The 23,868-nt window shown below is 39.2% G+C and overlaps 1 protein-coding gene across 1 annotated transcript in view; it reads left to right on the top strand.

Annotated features, from left to right (window-relative positions):
• The first annotated feature begins 1,302 nt into the window (after positions 1-1,302).
• The window catches only part of INSC (INSC spindle orientation adaptor protein), a 105,506-nt gene continuing 82,940 nt past the window's right edge, over positions 1,303-23,868 (top strand). The window contains exon 1 of the mRNA XM_075501450.1: positions 1,303-1,382. Coding sequence (XP_075357565.1) covers positions 1,330-1,382 — 53 coding nt within the window. The 5' untranslated portion in view covers positions 1,303-1,329. The remainder of the gene's footprint in view (positions 1,383-23,868) is intronic.

Genomic DNA, 23,868 nt, shown 5'->3' on the forward strand with positions numbered 1-23,868 from the left:
CAAAGCAATCTGGCACTAACAGTAGACACAGCATGTGAATGCATTACTCTGGTTGTAATACTTTTATGTACTCAGGACAATGTTTGTGGGATCTTGGAAAAAAAACAAGGACATGCATTAGCAATGAGATCAGTTTGCTAGGAAAGATGCTGAAGACCACTCTGTGTCAATTAAGAGCAATTTGGAGTGGCAAGTATCTCAAATGCTGGCTGACTCAGCTTGCAGAATATAGCCAATAACCAAATGGCAGAATTTCACAAGTGGCTACATCAAAAACATTCTGCCTCAGTTGGCAACACAAACAGCATTAATTTCCTACGTAAAGTGTTTTCTCCAAGAGTGAGATCCATTGATCCCAGGTTTTTCTTCACATCTGAGAAAGCATCATTTCCCACTGTTCTTGTCTCCTTCTCCAAATTCATTCATATCCTCCTTGTTCTTCTTGAGTCATGGATTAATCTTTTCCTTCAAGTATTTTGCATTAGTTCTTCCTCTAGCCATGTGGGTGAGTGGGAATGACTTCACCTTTTCTGGTAGAATAAATCCTCTCTGGCTCTTGTTGAGAATATGCATTGATCCATACCGGGTTATGCCCTAATGTAAGATGGTGCTAATTAAAAGAAGAGGGAGGGAGACAGCACCCCTCCTTTTTGTGAAAATGAGGAGGCTCTCTTTCTCCTTCTCTCTTGCCTCTCTCTAGTACAATAGTGTTTCGATGCGTCTCTTGGTCACCAGGTATAAAGGAAAAACATGGAGGAAAAAGATGTGTACAGCATTTCAAACTGATAGAAAAATGAAACTGTTTAACATGGAAGGATCCAATACTTCAGTAACTTAGACATCAAGGGCCTTTCTGTAAATGTAATACTAAATGATCCTGAAATCATACGAGCATACACTTGCTTTCTCTTGCAATCTTTCTCACAATAACCTGAAGAATTACAATCATACTAAATCAATTTCCTCTAGAGTTAAAGTTAGTTGAAAATAAATGAAGCTAAATAATAACTTGATATTAACTCAGAAATGTTCAACCCAGATGGCTCTGACCTGTGCAGTAGTCCAGGAAGTTCAGGAATATGCAAACCCTATGTTGCTTATGCCATGAAATGTCCTTAATGGCCTTGGTTATCTGCTGGAGTTGTGTGGTAGCCTGAGGAAAAGAAGTCTTTTAAATTGTTTTTAATGACTTAGCTCCACAGATCAGTAGGATAATGCCATGCTATCCTGGACTGAAGAGGCCTGAGTTTCCCTAGGATTACTAAATGACTGTTTGTTTTCTTTCTAGATTCCAGCCTATGGAGAAGTGCACATAAGAACAGGATAAATATGGCTTTTAAGGGCGAGGACCACTTAGATTCCCTTCCGTTACCTGTTCAGCGGTAAGTGGTGCACTCTGTCATCCAGACTTGAGTGATTAAATGACTCTAAGGCTGCAGCTGCACTTTCCTTTGAGGATCTGAAAATGCTTAAAGGCTCATTTTTAAACTCAGTTTTACGTAACGTTCATACAAAATGTTGCAAATGAATGTGGAAATCTGGGATGCATTTCTCAAGGCATTTGCAAATTTGTATACCTGCAGTCTGGTAAATCATGACAGTGATTATGCAGTCATTATTTTAAATGGATGAACATGTTTGCAGTAGAGATGTGACTGTATTTACTGGATCAGTTATTTGTCATGATGGACATCACCTGAACTCTCTGCACTCTGTGAAGACTGCTGAAAACTATAAATATAAATTTCTTCAACCTGGTTGACTTTCTTCAGGTGTAGCTGAAGATATGATATGAAGGTTATAGTATAATCTCTCTAGTCTGTGGTGCCCTGGTGGGACTGGAGATATTGGTGACTACTAATCAACAGGTTTTTAAAATCTGGCTGTTGGTTGGCATCTACTAGCTGCATCTGCACAGTATAGTTTCAGTTCTAGCATAACAGAGTTTCCATGAAAAGAAAAAAAATGAATAATGAATACAATAACCTTCTGCATTCTCATTGAACATTGTCTTGATATGTGGCACAACTGATCTTTTTTTTGGGGGGGGGGGGGCTGGGGGCTGCTGAATGCAGGAATAAAATAAAAAATAAAAAGGATTAAAATTTCAGTCTTTCTCCTAGTCTTCCTTCTTCAGGTCAGATTGTAAGTCTTTATTGTAATCAACTGGCTGCTGACATGCAATCTCAAAATGTGATGCTTTTCTTCATCAGGAATTTGATATTTCTCTACCTTTCCTGCCCAAGTCTTCCAGCAGATACTTTGATAATGCCATTAAGTTCACAGTCACAGTAAGACCATATGAGTATATTGTCTTCTGGAAGAAATGTTATGTGGAGGAACATAGTTTGTGGTCCCCAGGTGCCAAGGTAACTGATTCTAGCCAAAACTTGCTTTGGAAATCAGTGAGTCCTAGAAGCCCTGAATAGCCAAGCATGGAGTGAATAGTATAAACAGCACTGAGGTGTCCTGTCTCAGTTATTAGTTTAATTTTCTTCCATGGGATGGAGCCATGGAATATCACTTGGGATGCTCAAAGAAGTGAAGGCAGATTAATGACTTTGCTATGGAAATGCTCAGGCTAACCCAATGGTCAGATAAGGTTCCAGACATCCAGGTTAATTGCTTGGTGATAACTAATGGGTTCCAGAAGCAGAATCCTGGATCAAAAAGTCAAAGAAGTTGTTAAAGCCAACTGCTATGCCAAGAACTTAGGTTGCAAAATGGGCTAGTGAAGCCTCTTATTGTAGTAGAAGACTAGCTGCAAACAGAACCAAAGGCAGTAGGTCCTGTGGGTGGCAAAGGCTGATCCAGGTTGACGGTGGCATGTTTTGTTTGCAAACACATAAATGGGGAAATTAGCTGCAGACTCTCTATGCTAGCAACTGGAAATGTGGAGTAGGAATAATGCATGCAGCACTCAACAGTAACAGCAGTACAGAATTGAAAAGCACTGAATTTTGTAGGCTAGAGATTTCTGGAAAAGGAAACTGCCTGCAGGTCAGTTCTACTGCATTCAGGGAAGGAGAACTCTGCCATGCTATGTGAACAAAACCATGCTGCCTTATATCGACTCTGCACTATGATGTATCTTAGCACAAGAAGTGATCTGGAGAAGTCCCATATAGCAAGCACTATGTTCTGGCAAACTGCTTGGCTCAGCAGGGCAATTCTATATAGTGAAATGTAAAAATAAATAAATATTCTGCCCCCCCACCCCCCAGTAAATATGAAGCTCTTATTTTCCATGTTTATTTTGAAACAGAATCCTTTTTCCTTTTGATGCGGGTTGTTTTGGAGAAAGCCCATATAACAAGATGGGCAGACTGAAGTTGGTGGTGGTCAGACAGGTGAAGGCACAGGGAAGGCTGGAACTGAAAATGATTAAATGTGTTTTTACCCTAAGAATTTTGTAGAAAGAACACAGTATGGACTAGGTCAATAAAGTCCAGGAATTGTACAAAATGTTTTTCTCTGGGTTAGAGAAAGGAGTGATATGGACCCTATAGGGAATTTAAAAGGATTAAGTCAGGTTTCAAAATAACTAACAAGATTCAAGGATTATTTACTCTTTATTGTTCCTGTAACCAAGCCTAGGTTGTATGCCTGTCTCAGGATTCCAGTTCATGCTCCTGCTTTTCATGAGAGGGACTTGAATTAACTTAAAGGCATGCACTGTGGTGTCCTGTCACAGGGGAAAGGTAACACAAATCCAACTGAGGTTAGTCGTGTGTAGCACCACAAGCATGCCTTGCTTCATGTTTAGGTCAGACTCTTTCAGAAGTAAAAGCAGACACAACCCCAAGCAATAATATCTGTCTCCATAAGAAAAGTGTACCATACACATACAAACTGATTCCAAGTGTTTCCACAGCAGCCATTAAAGTCAGCAGTTATCTTGGCTGTATAAGGAATTCAGAACTGGGGCCTTAAACCAAGTCTCTTTACTGCATGAATTGTTGTTTACACTCTTCTCTCTCCTCAGATTTTGTGGGAAATCACAGCTTGTATTGGAAAGCCTCTAGAGTATTGAGTCACTATGCTAGTGGTTTTCTAACATACTGTCAGACCTGCTTTCTCTAATTGACATCTAGACTGCTATGGATACAGTATTTAAGACTATACAGTATCCTGAGGAAAAAAACAATTATTGTTACAGAAACTTTATTTTCTGCTTCAATGAGTTAGGAAGTTACAATTAGTGATAGTTTTGACTCTTAGGAGAGAAAACAGTTGGAAATAGATCACTTTTTAAAAGAACTGATCTAGTTACTCTCAAAAAACTGTCAGTAGTCCTACGTAAAGCACTTTACAGGACCATAAAAAGTAATCTGTTGCCGTCAGTGATGGCCAGTTCGCTATAGCATGTGAAGTGTGTATATAGTCCTTAGAGATGCATATATCCCCATTCTGAAGTAGACTTATTTTAGTATAGCTTTTGAAAAATGTCGTGACCCTTTCCTCATATCTTTCTATTGCTATTGCTTTTCCATATTTCTGGTGAGTTTTTCCAGATGGGAAAGCCAATGTAAAAGAAGCTGCCTTTCTCTTCTGTCCCTCCCCCCGCCTCCTGTGTAATGAAAGTTCATCCTTTTTGTTTTCTTTAAGATAAAATTGTAATTTACTGAGTTTTTTTCATTGTAGTCATGGTTTCTTGTACTTTCCATATTGGATAGTAAACTAAACTTAACATTTGGAGTGCTGAATCTGAAGTCATTCAGCTAAAGAAAGAGTACTCCTAACAAAAAGTGAAGTAGAACACTGTTTTTGCTTCTTGGATTATATGTTCAGTTCAGTGTCGCAATTGTGAGAAATACAGTATGATAAGACATATTTTTAAAAAAGGAATAAAGGAAGGTCTTCTATGGAAATTAGGTAAAAAACCACCACCACTACCACCACCACAAAAAACCCAAACGAAACCAAAATCAAACAAACATCCAAAACCAAAAAATGAAACTAAAAAACCCCTTCATCTTGCTGAAAGTTGTTGAAATTTGGGCTATATATCTTGGAGGTACTCTTGAAAATGAAGTGGGGGTGGGGGCAGAGAGAATTTGTCTTCCTGATCTTCAGAAATGCAATACTGCTGTACTGTTTAATACATTGTCTAAACATCCTTACAGCTTCAAAAATGAAAGATGATACTGGAGGTTATAATTTCAACTCACATACAAACAAAGCAATGCTGATTATTTAAAGGGGTTTTCTTTGTTTGCTTATAAAAAGTGAATACTTCGAGAACATAAACCAAGAACCAAGAACCTTGACCAAGAACATAAACCTAATAGGTGTCTATATTTAGTTTCTTTCTCCTGGTTTTAATACTATTACTATGTTGTTTTCTGGTGGAAGTTTACATCATTGTTGGGATGTAGATGAGAATTTTTATCACTGCTTCAGATGACGGAGATGAGGCAGAGAAAGTAGATAAGCCTTTCATATCTAGATACTTGTGGTTAAGTCCTTTGTAGCATTTCATCTCTCAAAATCACTTCCTCCATTTGACACCCCTAAGCTGGAAAAGTTTGCCATAAGAGACTTCTGTGGCAGAGCCAAAAATAGAATCCAGGTTTCCTGTCTCCAGTTCTTAACCAAAAAACCAGTCCTTCCTCCTTTTGTTACTTTTTTCCTTTTTTTGTTGAACTAAAGATCTGAGTCCTGTGAAAGAACAATATGAATGAGGTCATGCCATGCATATTTATAGCCTTGCATTGCCCTTTAAAATGTACTATGTATCTGCAGGTGTTCTAGTGACTTCTCTAGAGGATCTGCTTAGGTGTCCTGTTATACAAATTAAGATTAATGTGCCCTTTGTTATGAAGAATATCAGTGTTAGAGTACCTATTAGCTCTTAAGAAATATGAATTTCTTCCAGTATGCCTTTTGGGTTTTTTTTAGCCTCCTTTTTGTTTGTCTGAAGTTTTTTATTTCTTGCAGTGCTATTTTTGTATTTCTGCATGGTAGGTAATGTGGTAGCTGGAGATCTGCTCGCTGTGCATGCGCGCTCTCTCTGGTGAAAGGAACTATACAAGCTGTAGTGACTACATCTGATCTGTACGCTATGTAAGATATGATGGAAATTACTGAAGGAAGGAGATTCATAAAAGAACTTAAGAAAAAAATCCTGTTATAGGCACAACTTTACAATGGAAGTAAGAAAATGGTTAATGTAAGAAAAGTATGCCTTTTAAGTCCAGGAGTTGTAACATCTTGCCCCAAAATTAGGTATACTGAAATAAATGGAGTAGTTAAAAAACCCAAACAAAACCTGGCAGTTTGTGTTTGCCAGTGTCATACACAAAAATCAGATTTTTTTTTTCAGTTCAGATTTGTTCAGATTTGTTTAGTTTTTAAGTTCAGATTTGAAACCTTTTCCTAAGTAATAATTTCTGCTGAGGAATGTGCTTCTCTAACATGCAGCAAGAGCAGGGATTTAGAAGGGTCTGTGTAAGAAGCCTGCATATAGCTGAGATAGCAACATAGCAACAGACCTATTGCAAAGCCCATACCTTGATGGCCCTTGAATTAACAGTAGCTTAAGGTACAGAGAGCTAAAGTGGAGGAGACACCAAATTTTATAGTATAAAAATTTGAGGTCAGCTTTGACTTGGTTATGAGAAAAACTATTGTTCTGCATCTGTGTTTCCTTGTCTGACTAGGTATAAAGACAGATGAAATTGATATTTGGAAATTTATAATGTGTTTGTCCCCTTACATCCAGAGGAATTGGGGATGACTTGGAGGGGGTTAGAGTGAGGACACGCAGTGAAAGAAGAGAAGAATTTGTTGGTTAGGTTCAAAATCCAAGGACAATACTGAAGGATTTAAGGAATCCACAGTGAGAGAGAACCCAAAACTTTATTTTCTCAGCAGATGGTGTGAACTGGAATACCACCTCATTGCAGACTGCAGGGAACTATGGATGAATTACCATCCACAGGCTGGAGAGGTGGGCCTGTGCGAACCTCAAGTTCAACAAGGCCAAGTGCAAGGTCCTGCACCTAGGTCAGGCAATCTCAAACATGGTTACAGGCTGTGCAATGAGTGGATTGAGAGCAGCCCCGCGGAGAAGGACTTGGGGATATTGGTGGATGAAAAACTGAATATGAGCTGTCAATGTGTGCTCGCAGCCCTGAAAGCCAACTGTATGCTGGGCTGCATCAAAAGAAGCATGGCCAGCAGGTCAAGGGAAGTGATTCTCCCCCTCTACTCTGCTCTTGTGAGACTCCATCTGGAGTACTGTGTTCAGCTTTGGTGCCCCCAGCATAAGAAAGACACGGATCTCCTTGAGCGGGTCCAGAGGAGGGCCATGAAGATCATCAGGGGGCTGGAGCAGCTCCCTTATGAGGACAGGCTGAGAGAGTTGGGGTTGTTTAGCCTGGAGAAGTCTCCAGGGATACCTTGTAGTGGCCTTCCAGTACTTAAAGGGGGCCTAGAGGAAAGATGGGAAGGGACTCTTTATCAGGGATTGCAGTGATAGGACGAGGACTAGTGGTTTTAAACTGAAAGAGGGTAGATTTAGATTAGATATTAGGAAGAAATTTTTCACTGTGAGGGTGGTGAGACACTGGAGCAGGTTGCCCAGAGAAGTTGTGGATGCCCTGTCCCTGGAAGTGTTCCAAGGCAGGTTGGATGGGTCTTTGAGCAACCTGATCCAGTGGAAGGTGTCCCTGCCCATGGCAGCGGGGTTGGAACTAGATGATCTTTAAGGTACCTTCCAACCCAAACCATTCTATGAATTGTTCAAAATAACTTGCAGGTTTTCAGGAAGCCAACAGAAAGCAAGCAATTCCAAGGCTACCTCCAGAGCTCTAGGACCAATGCCTTCCATCCATGAAGTGCTAGGCACCATGTTGTCTTTCACAACTCTGCTAAGTACTTTGCTGCTTGCTCAGTGGGGAAAGAGGTATTGCTTGAAATGATGCTAAAACCTTCATGAAACTGGAAGAAAAACAATTGTTTATATTTGGGATTAATTGATATTTTGACAGATAATGATTGCCAAAAGTTGAAAGTTGAGACTTGAAATAGAAGCAAGAGAAATTCAGGATTTTTATACTGCAGAAACCACATTGATTCTACTTGTTTCTCTGCCAAATCAGGATGACAAACATGCAGAACTTTATGGAACATATGGACATATTAGATGAAAAATACTGAAATCTATAATGGATTATTTTTTTAATAATGGAAATTGCATTTGTCATCCAAAAAACACTCAACATTTGACAAAATATTCCTAGTAAGGAAGACGTGTAAAAAATCTCTGTAAAATAAGATGCATTTCTACCTGTTCAGGAATTGAGTTATTTCAAGGACTATTCACATCAGATTTTACTTCTAGAGCTTCATGTGGCCTCTGTACAGCTGAGAAGAGGCGTTTTGAGAACATTGAGTTTGAGGTATAAGACATGTGAAGAGCCTTTCAACAAGTTTAATATTGTGTTCAGATGTTCTTTATTAAGAAAAAGAACCCTGAATAGGGCTGTCAGGAAAAGAATGGATCCACCTATTGGGTTTCTATCCTTAGTGTGTCTAAAATTTCACAGATGCTGGGTGATTTAGTCCTCAGAGTCAAAAGTAGGGAAATTATGTTATCCAGTCATAAAAAGTGAGTCTTGGCTGAAATTGCACAGGTGTGCTCCTTTTTATTCAGCTAGCCAATGATCTCTTGCCCCTTGTATTCTATAGGTGATGGGAATCTGTAGGTTTTGATCTCATCTGTTCATCTGGCCTTAAGTTCAAGTTAAGTTCTGGTTTTGACTGAATTTTGAGCAGCAAGTCGTTTGGTTGCATGTCAGTTCATTGAACCATTTCCTGTTTGGTTATCTACCTATTTTCTTAGATATGAAATCCTCAAGTGAATGATTCCTAGGGATGTGACTTCTGTGAATTAACCTGAATAAAGGTTATTCGCTTTTATCTCATTCTGGTCTATTCTTTTTTTAACCATCTCAGTTCTTGTTACCTTTCTACTTCATATCTGCATGGCTTCTGCACTTTGTTACCACTTCTGTTATTAGTGCCTGTCCTCACAAGATTTGCGTCACTTTTTCACTTTTTTTATAGCACCTTGACTCTTCAAGAATTGGCAATCCATTTGTAAGTATGCACAAGTCTAAGAATGTGCTCAAGTTCATAATTAATCATAAAATCATGTTTAAGTGCAAGTGCTTTAAATGCTTTGTCTAATCAGTGATTGTATATGTCCTTACACTTTTTAGACATCTGGAAGTTCTGAATTCTTTCTATTTCATGGTTTCCTACAGTGTCTGCTGCTGATAATCAAGGGCTTGTTCTGTATTTCTGGCTTTTCCCACCTACGTCTGCAAACTGAGCTTCCTGTCTGACAAGGACTCCATGCAAAGTAGAAAACAACATTTGTATTTCCTGTTTGTATTTTACAGGCTACTTACTGTGTATAGATCTTGCCCTGCTAATTTGAATCCTACATTCCCTATAATAAATTTTATTTGGATGATTTCAGGAACCTGGATGTTGTGGCTCTTTAAAGCATTCAGATAAAGACTATAAGAAACTCTAGAGAAAAAATGTGTGTTATCTGTAATACAAGAGCTAGAGCTGAACATTTTTGGAGTTCAAAGTTCAGTGTGCTTACAAGGTTCTATGAATCGCCGCTCTATGAATTTTTAAAAGCCATTCAAGAATGGAATGCTTGCTGGGGAATTGAAAATGTTTTTTGAAAAACCTCTTTCTCCAGTAAGCTGTAGGAATAGAGTACTACAGAAGAAAGGAAGATGCTCTGCCAATAATGCAATAAAGTTGCCTTCTGGTGACAAGGAATAAATACAGTTATTGCATAGCTCAAGGCACTAATGATGCCTCATTTAGTGACCTTGTATTCTTTTCATTTCACTCAGTTACCCTATAACAATTCAGCAAAGAATTTTATAGCTTCAGAAAGGGAGCTTACCTTACTATGAAGTATTTCTGATTTTAGTGATTTATATTCCACCTGTAAGCAAACTGAAAGCTGGGTTGTTTGTGGGGGTTTTGATGGCGGTAGTTAAAACAGATTTGTGTATCCATATGGTCCTTCTGGGAAGGATTTTCAGATATGCTAGTTGACTGGATCCAAAGGATGATGTTAGTAAAGTAGCGACTATTGATTTGCCATCATTTGGTGGCATTCATGAGGAATATGAACTCAACAGATTTTTATTTTTTTTCTTTGAATCCCTGGGTAAAATATCTCTGTTCCTATATTCAGGATGTTAAAATGTAGGTCAGCAGTTTAGCTCACAGGCAGTAAAAATAATTGCATTTCACTTGTACTTTATGCATTTTTGGGGTGTGCAAGTCTGCCAGAATGCAAGATTTTTCCTAACCTTTTCATACTGATAGTTTTATCACTATATCTTTATATTCAGTTGTATAACATGCTGTGGAAACATATTATATTACTTCCCAGAGCTATGCTGTAAAATATTTTATGTTGAACTGTAGAAGTCACAAAAGAATTTTGGCTTTTAACCTGAAGGAAATTTGAGTTTGTCCATTGTAATAATTGTAAAGTTATGGTGACTTTAAAATGTGAACAAATTGATGAATTTAAACAATCTGTTCAACTGGCCTCACTAGACCTTTTTTCATTAAAGTTGATATTTCATATTTGTGGCTTGCTGTTAGTTGGGAACTTTTTTAAATGATCAAGCACCATCTTTCATCCTTAAAGACAGTTAAGAATTTATCCTGAATCGCTCGTCAGGGTCAACTAGCATGTGTCATAGTATGTGGCACACAAGCACTGTAAGGAGGTCAAGCTAGTGCTGGTATAGCCTTTATTGTAGAAGTTTGGCTGATTAATTTCAGAATGCATAATTTTGAAATGTGGGAGTCTATAGAAAAGACTCTTCTTTTTGTGTATTAGAGAAATAGCAGTTCCCATCTGCCCAATGAATATCTTTTGTCTGGGACTTCCTTTTGAGGAAGGACCCTCAAATTAATGTCTTTGAAATAACAGTGACAGAACTTGCCTGAACATTAGGTTACCTTACCTGCCAGACATAGATGAAGTTTTCTGACTGTATCTTCACAAGTATTGCATGACATTTTTACTGTGACATCAAATCAGTGATCCTGTCAACTTTACACCCTGTAGCTAGCTCTTCTAGCCATTGTTTTATGGTTTTGGCTCCATGGTTTGTGCTTCTCTGCAAATTTTCCCTGCTACTAGCAAGACCTTTTCAAAGAATTCGAATGTTGTTCACGGTTGGTCATGTTTACTTGCATTCAAATCTTCATCATGCTTATTTTTCTGTAGCATATTTCAGAAGAGATGCTGATCAGGTTTACACATATTCTGCCACTCCTGTTGCATGTCTATGCTCTGTTTTCAGAAGACAGTCTTGCTAGTTATTTCTGTGTTTAAGGTTTTATCTTGCACGTGCGAGTCTTCTTTCTTGTTTGTGAATCTAACATTGTGAATGATGCATTAATTGACACGAAAGCTGACACAAAAGCTTTGATTCCTTTTAGTCTACCGGATGTTTCTACTGCAGTTTGATCTTTGTCTGCTTTGTGAAGTCCTAGTAATGTAGACGGATTCCTGGAAGTTTGTGATATATAGCTATACCATGAGAAGCTCATGGAGTTTTTTAACTGTAAAGTAATTGTATTTATGTTGTCATCTCAGTTCTTTAACTCAAGATTTTATTTCGGCATATTATAATGATTTACACTTTATACCTGTTTTAGCATTAACAGTCTTCCCTTTTATTTCACAGATGGTGTCCCATATGCACCCCCCCCCCAAAAAAAAAAAAAAGACAAAAATAAAAACCTGAAACTGTTTACTTTTGGTACAATCTTAAGTAAAGTATCTAGACATCTTGATTATTTACCACATCTTGCTTATTTGCCACAAAGGCTTAGGAAAAACCTCCTAAAACCTACCATAAAAGTTAAATAGCTCTTTTGATTGAGGAGTTGTGCAATAATATGTTGTTATGTAATAATGTTTCAGCCGTGGGTAGCTGGTAGGAGCCACATTCTTCGCTTCTGTATTGTCTGTGTGAGCTTCCTGGCATCAAAGAATACTAAACGTGAACGGCAAGCGTACTCTTTCTGAACCCAGTGCATTAGCTGTGGGGAAGGGATATGCAGAAGGAACCTCTCCCAGCAATTGTATGACTAAGAAGGAAAAAGGAATACAGAGTCAGAAACAGTAGAGCATGACAAGATCAGACCATCATGATCACTTGATATGTCTTGTGACATGCAAGATAAGGAGTCAAACTTGCACTTAAGAGTGGAGGAACTCAGAGGGCTCACAGAACTCAAGCCTGTATCTTGCAATCATGTCTCATGTGGTCATGGAACAATGCTGTGTGCCTGGCAGTGGTGCTGTCCTCAAGGGGCTGAGGCTGCTCTCAAACACTGTCGCCTGGGTGTAAGAAGCAGTGAGCAAGAAATAGTAGAGCTGGCATTTGCAGGTCATCCTGAAACTAACTGCTTGTTCCTATTCTGCTCCACAAGAGCATAGGAGTGCCTCAAATCCTGTCTATGAACTTTTTTGCTGCACTGGCTGCAGTTTTTGGTGTGCATCTTAGAAAATTTTATTTTGGATTTGTTAGCAAGTTTGGTCACACATGGAAGAGTTTGCAAGTTATAAGGAGTCTTCAGGAAGGCAAAATTAATTAGTATTAGTTGTAAACAGTACAGCTTACAAGGAAAACAAGTGTCTAATCTTTGACTCGATTACTTTCCAGGTATTTCTGAACTTTGACAAATTACAGTAAAGACTGTCTTTGTTTTTCCATTTACAATATAGGGTTAGTAGTTATCTGTTTTGCAAAACTATTGTGAGACCTTGACTTTCTCTGCAGTTTTATGTGTATTGAATAATCTGAATTTAGTATTCTGCTGGCAAGAATAAAGATCCATATTTTTGTCTCTCATTTTAGCAGCAAGGCCATATTATTCTTGTTATAATGTAAGTAATGTAGCTGGAATTATTCTTGTTAGCCCTGGAAGGCAATTAAGGATGAAATCCTGTCTGTTGACTTCAGTATATCCAAAATATCTTTCCTGTATAAAATGCAAGCTTTGTTGAAGCATTCCAGGGACGTTCACCTTCACTGTGCTAACCAAGAGGGAAAAGAACCAACTGGTCCTCCTTACCAGGAATGGGGTCCTCCTCTTCATGGAGGTCAGGAGGACCAACAGGTCCTCCTCTTCATGCAACTCGAAAACAGAGATCAAACTAATGAAAGGATCCTAATGCTCAAGAAAGCAGATTCACTGAGTTTGTTATTGTCTTATTGTGAGAGAAGACAGTGTTGCCATCTGTCTTCAAAAGGGCAGTAAGGTCTGTTGAAGCTTTAATTTTGATTTGAGCATTATACATAATTCCTCCTGATTCTACCCTGGTTATACTGCTGATTAATCTTCTTGTCTTAGGCAAACCACTTTACCTTCCTCTGTCTTTCCTTGCTCCACCTAAGCTGCGGAAACACAATGGCAGTCCTTATTAGGCTATGTCCACAAGTTGTCATTTTAATGATACTTATATAGCCCTTGGTATGTTATGACCTCATATGCCTTGTTATGCCTGATGTGTGTGCATCATGCTATTGCACTGTTGCAGGCTGGTAATGTTGAATACTACCTAGCAGCCGCTTTCAGTAAAGGTGAATTGTATGCTGCTTTTCACAAAAACTAACGTGTTCCTTCCATGTGTTATATTTTACCATCATTTTCACAGTGGTGTTGCCTGCCAAGTGAGTTCACTAAACTCTCTTTACAACCATGGCTATAACAGACAATGATGATTAATTACCCATACCTTGTTATTTCTGAGGTGTTTTCCCACAATCCGATTTTAAAAAATAAATCACTTCATTAAGGATATTTTAATGTTGTTACTATGACTTGTCTTCTCAGGTATTTATTAGAAATACTAGTACCATATTGTGTTAAATACAATATTTGTCACTTCAGTTCACATTTCCTGGGAATTTCTTCCTTACTTAATTGCCTGGTGTCTCTCAACCTGGTTCACTGCTGCCTGGGGATGGTGGGAGGATCTTGTAATCAGTTGTTCAGTAACCTGTAATGAGCAAATTTAAGAAAGCTGGCAGAACAATGCTACAACTTTATAAATGGTTTTCTGCTTTTTTCCCCTTTTTGACAAATAGTATAGTGATCTTAAGAAATGTGCTGGTCTGACCCCATTTCTAGGCTCATTAAATTTGCTAGTGTCTGTTAGTGGTTGTATTTCTGAGCTCATATTAACCCTGAGGGATTTGGAGTGATGGAGTGAAATGCATACAGGAGTTTAATATTAAGCTGAAATGTGACTGTTAGCAGTACCAGTTGATTCTTTTTGCTCCTTACAGTATTTTAGAGAATGTGATGAAGTGTGTGTGTGCGTATATATATGTTATTTTATTTAGGGCAATATGCCTAAAGGACTATAGATATGCAATCTTTTATCTGTTTTTAAAGAAAAAACTTTTTATTATGTTGCATGTATAGACTATGCTTCAGGTATTTGAATTTTGTATCTTGCCTTTTGTGGTTACTTTATTGTTGAAGTTATTCCAGGGCTACAATGCAAATACAGAAAACATCTACATCGAGTACATAATATTCTGTCCAACTAAAGTTAGTGGAAATATTTTTCCACTGTCTTAAAAGGCAGCAGGACTGGGCTCAGAGTAAAGATTAGACAGGAGCAAAACAGGGGAAAGCAGAAAAAATAAAGGAAAAAGGGGAGGATCAGGAAATGGTATCAAAGTAGATCGAGGTTATTCAATGAATGACAAGATAGTTGAAAGCAACCTTTTGGGAAGTGCTACAGAGCAAAAATATTTTGTTCAGTATCAGCTGTGCACACATAAATGTTTGATTTTGGAATTTACCTACTTTGCATTTTGAAATGAACTTTGTACATTCAATTTGAAACACAAGATGCAGGAAGTAAGTTACTTTGCTACAGCAATGAAAAATTATTTTTGATACTGCTTATGTAAGAAGGGTAAATTAATTTGGTTTATCTGTAGTTTAAAAATAAATAAATTGAAAAGTAAAGGACATTACATGATTATGAATCTATGGTTTCTAACTAGCCAGGAAGCAAATATTCACAGTGTGATATTCCATCAAATTTTTCATTTTTAAAAATATTCTGCTTAGTTCAGAGCGAAAAGTGTACTGCTAACTGGGAGAACTAAATGGTAACTTTTAACTACATCTGTTGTCTCCCAACACACAGGCCTGCCAGTAGAATCACTACACTGACAATCAACAGAGTGGTCCATGACTTCTCTGAGAGTACTGCCAGCCTATGGCCCGAGAGCCTCGGATATTCTCATCATAGAAAATCTCTGCCTTCTTTGCCCTTGTAGCATAGCCGAGAAGCTTTGAAAAAGTACCCAGAATGTTACCCTTTTTTGGTGTAAAATTTTTTTTTAATCACATGAATGTCATTAGAATTAGATTTTTATTAGATTGGAATTAGAATTGTATCATCTTCATTGAGGGGAAAGTTTATATGTGAAGAGGGTGATCTTTATTCAGTATGTGAAATTACTGTTTCAATGACTGTTCACTAATTTACCTTTGGTTTCTGAGATTTAAATAAATCATAGTATCGAGGAATAATTTGGTTTGGAAAGAATCTCATGAAATATTGTTCCATCTCCTGCTTGCAGCAGGCTACCTCTTTCTGTTTCTTCCTTTTTTTTAATGTTGATAAATTTCATATATTTATAGAATAGTTTTCCAAACTTAGGTCAACTTGATTTTGATGTATTATGTGTTAGCCAATTTGCTTCTGGGATAAGTGTGTGTGTGTGTGTGTGCATAAATAAAAAGCAAAGGGCAGGAAAATACTGGCATCAGGAAGAAGTAAAAACAGCTAACGATAGCTATTCAGATTGCTATTCTTATCTGTCAAAGTAACAGAGCCATAGTTGTCTGCAGGCTGACTTGTAGGCCAGGCTTGAATTCTGGGCCAGTGGCTTCAGAATTCAAGATCAGAGATTTTTATGTCTTGTGCCATTGATGCAAAACTTTTCCCTTTATTTTGTGAACTTTTTTTTTAAAAATTGCCACTTTCAAAAATAATTCACTTAAATCCATTACTAAGGCTAAAATTTTCAGTATAAAATCTGACATGTTGGCCTGTCTTCAAGGCTTAAAGGATGAGACCTTGGCAGTGACCTAGTGAATATTACAAGCATCCAGGCTGCAGCAATCAAGAGTCCTTTATTCACAGGTGTTTAAGTTGGGTTCCCAGTCTTGAGAATATTATTGAAGTCCTCAGGCTTCCAGATTTCAAGTAACAATATTTGTATGCTGCTATTGTTTAACATTTTCTTATAGTCCAGTGCACTCAGTGGGAAGTCAGGATGGAGAAATATGGCAGATCAATGTCTCTTCATAAATTTTTTTTTTCCATGTTCTTTTGACAGAAACTTCTCTCAATAATGGTTCAGGCATCAAGCTAATTTTTCCATCTCATTTAAAAAAACCCCAAACTTTTCTTAAGCCAGTCAGAACTTCCTGTGGCACAGTCCTGATGTGGAGGGGTAAGGGCTGTGTTTATGTTGTGAAAGTGAATCAGGAAGTGATTAGATTGGAACACTCCTGGTTTTGCTGGGTAGAGAGTCTAACCCTGTATTGCTCTTGGCTAAAGTACCAGGAACAACCTGCAAAGAAATCAGTGTGCTACTGCCAGGGGAAAATAAGACTCCCCCCCCCACCCCCCCGGCATTTTGTTCTGCTCCTAAGGGCAGGAATTGCACTGAAGGTTCTCTGTGGTTCAACTACTGGGTGAGAGGTTGACCTCAGTAATTTTGAAAAAGTATCTTTTTCTTGGTAAAGTGTGAAGACAGTCCAACTGAGTAACCTGGTACACAGCTGTCCTGCTGTAAAAGAGGGAGGGTATTTCAAAGTGTGCGTCAGACTCAGCATTGTTCTCCTGTAGTTCCAGTTGCTGCAAATGCAAGGCCCTCAGTAAATACTCAAATTTAGCATTTTTTACTATTTAAACTGACCCCTCAATATCAGTTTACACACACCTGCAACTGATCCCACAACCAAAAAACCTGAATTTGGATTTTTAATTTACATGTCTGCTGTGACATGAGAAGCAGGGACCTTGCTTGTTGTTTGCTCCAGCTCCTTAGTTTGGGTTGCATGAACCAATCCTCCACAGCCCACCCACTGAACACCTTCCACACAGAGGGTTTTTAAGCCAGGAGAACACCAGCCTTGTAGGGCTGTTAAGGACAGTGTAGCATCCAAGAGTAGATGTGCCAGAAGACCACGTGTGGAGGAAGTTTGCAGGCACACAGCATCACCAGTGCTTTGTGTGTGCTATAACGACTGTGGTAACAGAGCTGAAAGCTGAAGCAGACTGGCAGCTGCTTTGTCTGCAGTAGGGTCAGAGCTATACTGCAGTTGCAACCCCTCTCAGCCCCACTAGCCTTTGCTAGTGCCAGGTAGGATGAATCAGGCCCCATGTCTTCATGAGGTGAGAAACTGGAGTAATAAAGCTTTATTACTCTCTTTATAATGGTAGGCAAGAGTTCAAGCTATTTCTCCTGTTGTCTTTGTGAACTTTCCAGCATCTAAAAATGATCCTGCTCTCTGCTTACGAATTAAATTCCAGTGTGTGTATGTATGTGCTTGTGGGAGAAACAGGGAAGGTCTTTGGACAGTTCTGATCTTCTTCAGTTAAAATTTAGAACAGTGTTTGGCTATCTGCTTTTTAATTTGACACAACATAGGGATATGTACGATACACATTCAGTACACACTATTCATAGTGCAATAGCACAGAAAATTTGATTTCAGTTTATTCTTCTAGCAAATCTGTGCAGGATTTCGTGTCTCCAGAAAGAGGCTTAAAACTGCATTTGGAAAAAATAAAAAGGGCTCCATATGTTTCAAAAACTTACTGCCATTCTCTGTCTATCCTCTCTACTTCTATCTTTTGTGTGCATTTTTTGAGTGACCCATTCTCTTTGAGGGTTATAATTTTTTTTTTTTACATATAACTATCTCTCCTGCTGTCCCCCCAGTGTGTCTCAAGGAATGCTTTTGCATCACTGCTCTTTCCATTTTGTATACATGATGCTTTTGACAATGACACTTGAGCTGAGATTTTCTCAGAATTGCTTACAAAGGCAGGTTACAAAGAAAACCAAAACCCTGTGGGGAGGTCGTCCCTCCATTTGTATTAGCTTTGTATACACTTGGCGTCATGTCACTCTCTTTCTCCCCCTACTCAGCATTTCGTCTGGGCCCCCCTCAATGTGTGTTTGTACATGGACACATGCCCATGTTGTTGTAAAAGTATGCTTATGTGGAGGCCCATATGAAGAACAGGTGAAGCCACGCTTAAGACTTTTCATATGCCTCTACACTGATTACCTGTCTCCGAAGCAATGCCTTTGGCAAATATGATCACCTAGGCATTAAATAAATCAGGAAAGATAAAACTGATAAGCTGGAACATGCATAATATTTCACAAACCTAATACAGGAATCACAGGATCACAGAATCGTATAGGTTGGAAAAGACCTTTAAGATCGAGTCCAACCGTAAACCTAACGCTGCAAAGTCCACCACTACACCATGTCCCTAGGCACTTCATCCAAACGTCCTTTAAATACCTCCAGGGATGGCGACTCAACCACTTCCCTGGGCAGCCTGTTCCAATGCTTGATAACCCTTTCAGTCAAGTAAAATTTCCTAATATCCAGTCTAAACCTTCCCTGGCGCAACTTGAGGCCATTGCCTCTCGTCCTATCACTTGTTACCTGGGAGAAGAGACCGACCCCCACCTCTCTACAACCTCCTTTCAGGTAGTTGTAGAGAGCAATAAGGTCTCCCCTCAGCTTTCTTTTCTCCAGGCTAAACAACCCCAGTTCCCTCAGCTGCTCCTCATCAGACTTGTGCTCCAGACCCTTCACCAGCTTCGTTGCCCTTCTCTGGACACGCTCCAGCACCTCAATGTCTCTCTTGTAGTGAGGGGCCCAAAACTGAACACAGCATTTGAGGTGCGGCCTCACCAGTGCCGAGTACAGGGGCATGATCACTTCCCTAGTCCTGCTGGCCACATGATTTCTGATACAAGCCAGGATGCCATTGGCTTTCTTGGCCACCTGGGCACACTGCTGGCTCATATTCAGGCAGCTGTCAGCCAACACCCCCAGGTCCTTCTCTGCCAGGCAGCTTTCCAGCCACTCTTCCCCAAGCCTGTAGCATTGCATGGGGTTGCTGTGGCCCAAGTGCAGAACCTTGCACTTGGCCTTGTTGAACCCCATACAATTGGCCCCAGCCCATGGATCCAGCCTGTCCAGGTCCCTCTGCAGAGCCTTCTTACCCTCGAGCAGATCAACACTCCTGCCCACCTTGGTGTCATCTGCAAACTTACTGAGGGTGCACTCGATCCCCTTGTCCAGATCATTGATAAAGATATTAAACAGGACTGGCCCCAACACAGAGCCCTGGGGAACACCACTTGTGACCAGCCACCAACTGGAGTAAACTCCATTCACCACCACTCTTTGGGCCCGGCCGTCCAGCCAGTTCTTTACCCAGCGAAGAGTACACCCGTCCAGGCCATGAGCAGCCAGTTTCTCCAGGAGAATGCTGTGGGAAACCGTGTCAAAGGCTTTACTGAAGTCTATATAGACAACATCCACAGCCTTTCCCTCATCCATTAGGCGGGTCACCTTGTCATAGAAGGAGTTCAGGTTGGTCAAGCAGGACCTGCCTTTCCTGAACCCTTGCTGGCTGGGCTTGATCCCTTGGTTATCCTCTACATGCCATGTGATGGCACTCAGGATGATCTGCTCCATCAGCTTTCCTGGTACTGAGGTCAGGCTGACAGGCCTGTAGTTCCCCAGATCCTCCTTCCGGCCCTTCTTGTAGATGGGTGTCACATCAGCTAATCACCAGTCAACTGGGACCTCCCCAGTTAGCCAGGACTGCTGGTAAATGATGGAAAGGGGCTTGGTGAGCTCTTCTGCCACTTCCTTCAGTACTCTCGGGTGGATCTCATCAGGCCCCATAGACTTGTGAGTGTCTAAGTGGTGCAGCAGGTAAATCATACATACTTTCTGCAGGTATATTAACCTTAGCTTTATTTGAACCTATTTATAGCCTCCAATCACTCTTGTGCTGGAGTATAGCAGTGCTGCTTCCCAAATTAGGTCCTTAAGTAATCTATAACTAGAAGTGAGCTTAGTTATGTTTTATATCTCAAAGAGCTTTAACAGTGAAAACAGCCCATTATCATCAGAGGTCTGTATACATCCCTGCAGCTTGTTAGGACAAGTTTTTCTACTTCAAGCAGATAAGTGTGATACAGATTAGCTAATTTACTACGGTTACATAAGAGAAGACATGTTACGATTTCAGGCATTCTTTTATGTCAGAAATAGGCGAACCTTTTGCTAATAGGCAAAGTGCTGCTGATATTTGCCTTAACACTATTCTCCAAACTTTTTTTTCTGGGTGCCTGTGAAGCTGTGGTGCCCAGAATGCTGTCACTATTAGGCACCTGTGCAAGGCATAGGCAACTGGTACACTGAGCCAGATACTGGTGAAGAGGCAGTCGAAGGGTATCCTAGCTAATAGTAATGTGACCCAGAGATTATTCAGCATGGCCTAGACAATTCCTTTGAGAACCTCTATTCTGCAGTGTTCTCAAGAAATATGAAGGTAGAAAGTTGAATGAATCTTGTATGCAGGTGTAAGATGATTATTTCACAACAGCTTAGATCTGCAAATAAAATGAAGGGAAATAAGAAGGTGTTGTAGGACTGTTTATCAAGTCATTCATTTGTTTTTGTCAAAGCTGAAGTTGTGCCCCAAATTGACAAGAATTCTGAGTACAGTTGGGTGACAAATGGTTCTTCTGTTTGAATATTTGAGATTTCAAATGTATTTGTTCTACCTCTGCATAAAGATAGTGTTTCTCGTCTATTCCACTCAAGTATTTGAAACCAGCAGAGGAAGATCTTCCCTTCTCCCAGATAGCTTCTATTTCCTGAAAATATCCCTTGAAGTGGGGACTTAGCCTAAGGTCAGTATAAATGCCCTAATATCTTTCTGGATAAACATGTATATATGTATTGATAGGTAAATGGTTCCAGCATAATCTATTGCATGGGTCAGAATCAGGAGATATTTGGCCTGTTATTAACCCACAGGTGCTGGGTTTTTGACTAGCATGGGTTGCATACATGTGCACTCCTCATTGTGACTGCAAGTTAAGTCTGGTACATAAAAAATGATCTGACCAAAAAAAAAAAGGGGGGGGGGGAGGGGGAAGAAAGAACAAGAAAATTGCTCAAAAAATGGCCAGCCACTACTAGGTCTGATGTGTTAAACAGCATTTTGATATTTGGTCTGTAGTGTCATGGATCTAGCAATTATTTTTTTTTGTATGAAGTATCATGGCATTTGATTTAAACTGTGTGTGTTTCTACAAGTGAGCATATTCATACAATATGGACAAAAGTAAAATAATGACTTAATTGGCATATGTCCTGCCATAGTTTCACTCCTATGATCACCACCCATCTTTTCAGGCAGCTGTGAAGTACAGGAAATACTAATTCTGGTAAGGTTATGCTTGATGGAAAATCCAACCATATATTTAATAGATCAAGGGTGCAGTGAGACAAAGGTGAAGAGAGGAAGAAGATACTGTCCCAGTCTCAGTAGGACCAATGACACTTCTATCAGTATTTCTCTTCAAAGCCTCACTATCACACTTTGACCTGAATGGTGCAGTCTGGAGTATCTCAAATCTTCAAAACTTCTGAGTTCAAATCAGATGTCTGGAGGGTTGAGGTGATGGGAAAAGGTGGGAAGGGAAGAGAAAAGCAAAGACATAAGCACACAACTTTTCTTGTCTGTACACATCTGGCAAAATACAGAAGATATTTAATGTTGTTTTCACTGATTCAATTATAGGAGTAAGTTTGCACCACGTAGAATTGATCTTTTTTTCTTTTTTCTACTTCTATGTACAGTATTGAATGTAATTTAAAGGTGGGAGATTGTGGTGAGCTATTATTGTTTTGCTTGCGCCTTCTATCACATTGTTTCTAATGCCTGTTTTTTGACCACCCTTAAAGAGGTTCATTGGCATTTCCTTTCTTCTGTCTATTGGAAATGGGTTGTCTTCAGCTTTCGTGCATAGCACTAGTGAGAAGCAGGAAAGCAGGGGCACTTCCTTGTTTGGTTTGTTGTGTGTGTGGCGTTTTTAATGCCTATTTTATTGGTAACAGAGAACAGAGGTACCTGTCAGTGCCTTTTGAAGAACACACCTATTTAAATTATTCATTTCTGGAATATACTGAAGAGAAATGTTGTATCTTTCCCAAAATGGGAATTGGGTAATTAGTTCTTGTCTCCTGATTTCAGGAGGAGGTTTCAGTTGCTTTGCTTTTTATGGATAATCTCCAGTCTAATAATGAATTCATTTAAACAAAACTTTTGTGGGAGAGGGACACTGCAGAGAGAAACTCCATCTCCCTTCAAGTTAGAGATGGCCCAAAATGCACAGCTTTGATCCTGTTTCAAATGTTTTCAGATTTAGGATCTGGATTTGAAGGCATTGTTTGAGTCCTTCCAGAAACAGGGATCAGGTGAGAGGTGGAATCCGAATTGCACAGCCTTTTGCTTGCAGTCTGTGCCAAGTTAGCGCTAAGATTCCTGCGTGATTTTTTTGTATCAATGGCAGTTATAGAAAAGTACATGCTGCTTGAGAACTGATAGACTTCGAGAAACTATTGAGCATGTACTTTGAAAATTTTATCAAGTGATGAAAATCCTTTAATAAAGCAATATTGACTTATTTTTGCACTCCGGAAAATGGTAGAACATAGAAATCACATAGAAAACTGGATCTACTTGCATTTGCTTCTCTATACAGTGAAGTCAGTTATCTTATTTTCTGGTTATATGATGGCAGCAGGAAAGGATTGTTAATCAGACACTTGACAAATACACAGAGAGCTTTTTTCCTTCCTCTGAAGACTTTACTCTCATAATAGAGACTGACAAAGGGAAAGTAAAAGAGAATATTAAATGAATAAGCCACTTATTTTTGTGTATCAGACATGTATTTCCCATTTGTGAGGAAGTTCTGTTATCCCACAGTAATTTATATGAAGCAAATTTCTTTAGCTAAGGCTGGTGACTATAACAGACAATATTATGGAATATTTCCTTGCTTCCATTTCTGATACATTTTCACATCCAATTTTCTTGCTCTACTGGGAGGTATCATAAAGCATTGTAGCAGGACAAAAACCTAGTTCCACTTATCCTTTAATTGTTTTTTAATGCAAAATATTGTACTCACATAAAATACCCATTTATTTATATTTGATGCCAGAGGCCTAATTTGTTGAACCTGGGATGTATTATTGCAAAACAATGGTGTTCACTACACTTTTTCGCTCCTGTTAGCTGTTTCCCAGGTTCCTTTCATGGCCAGTAAGAGTTTATTAATGCTAAATAAATAATTAAGAGGGATAATTGACTTATTTTTGTGCAGTGGTACCAGAATTATGATTTTTTTTTTTTCTGGAAAACATCTTTGTTCTGTTTTTAATGCACTGCAGAATGTGGAGCCTGCATACCCTTATGAATCATGGATAACTCATTTGTGCCAGAGATTCACTGACAGTGACCCAAACCCTGCTCTCACTAAATGAAGAGGAATAAATAGATATGCTGTTTCATCCCACTCACTAAGAAGGGGGAAAACGAAGAGATCTTTCTTCTGTCTTCTCATCTTGTCATCATTTGTAATATTCTCTCAGTCCCTGTAAAAGCCACCTGGTTCTATCCTCCGTGGTATGTAA

This window comes from Mycteria americana, chromosome 5 (assembly GCF_035582795.1).
Source record: "Mycteria americana isolate JAX WOST 10 ecotype Jacksonville Zoo and Gardens chromosome 5, USCA_MyAme_1.0, whole genome shotgun sequence".
In the NCBI taxonomy this organism is placed as follows: Eukaryota; Metazoa; Chordata; class Aves; order Ciconiiformes; family Ciconiidae; genus Mycteria; species Mycteria americana.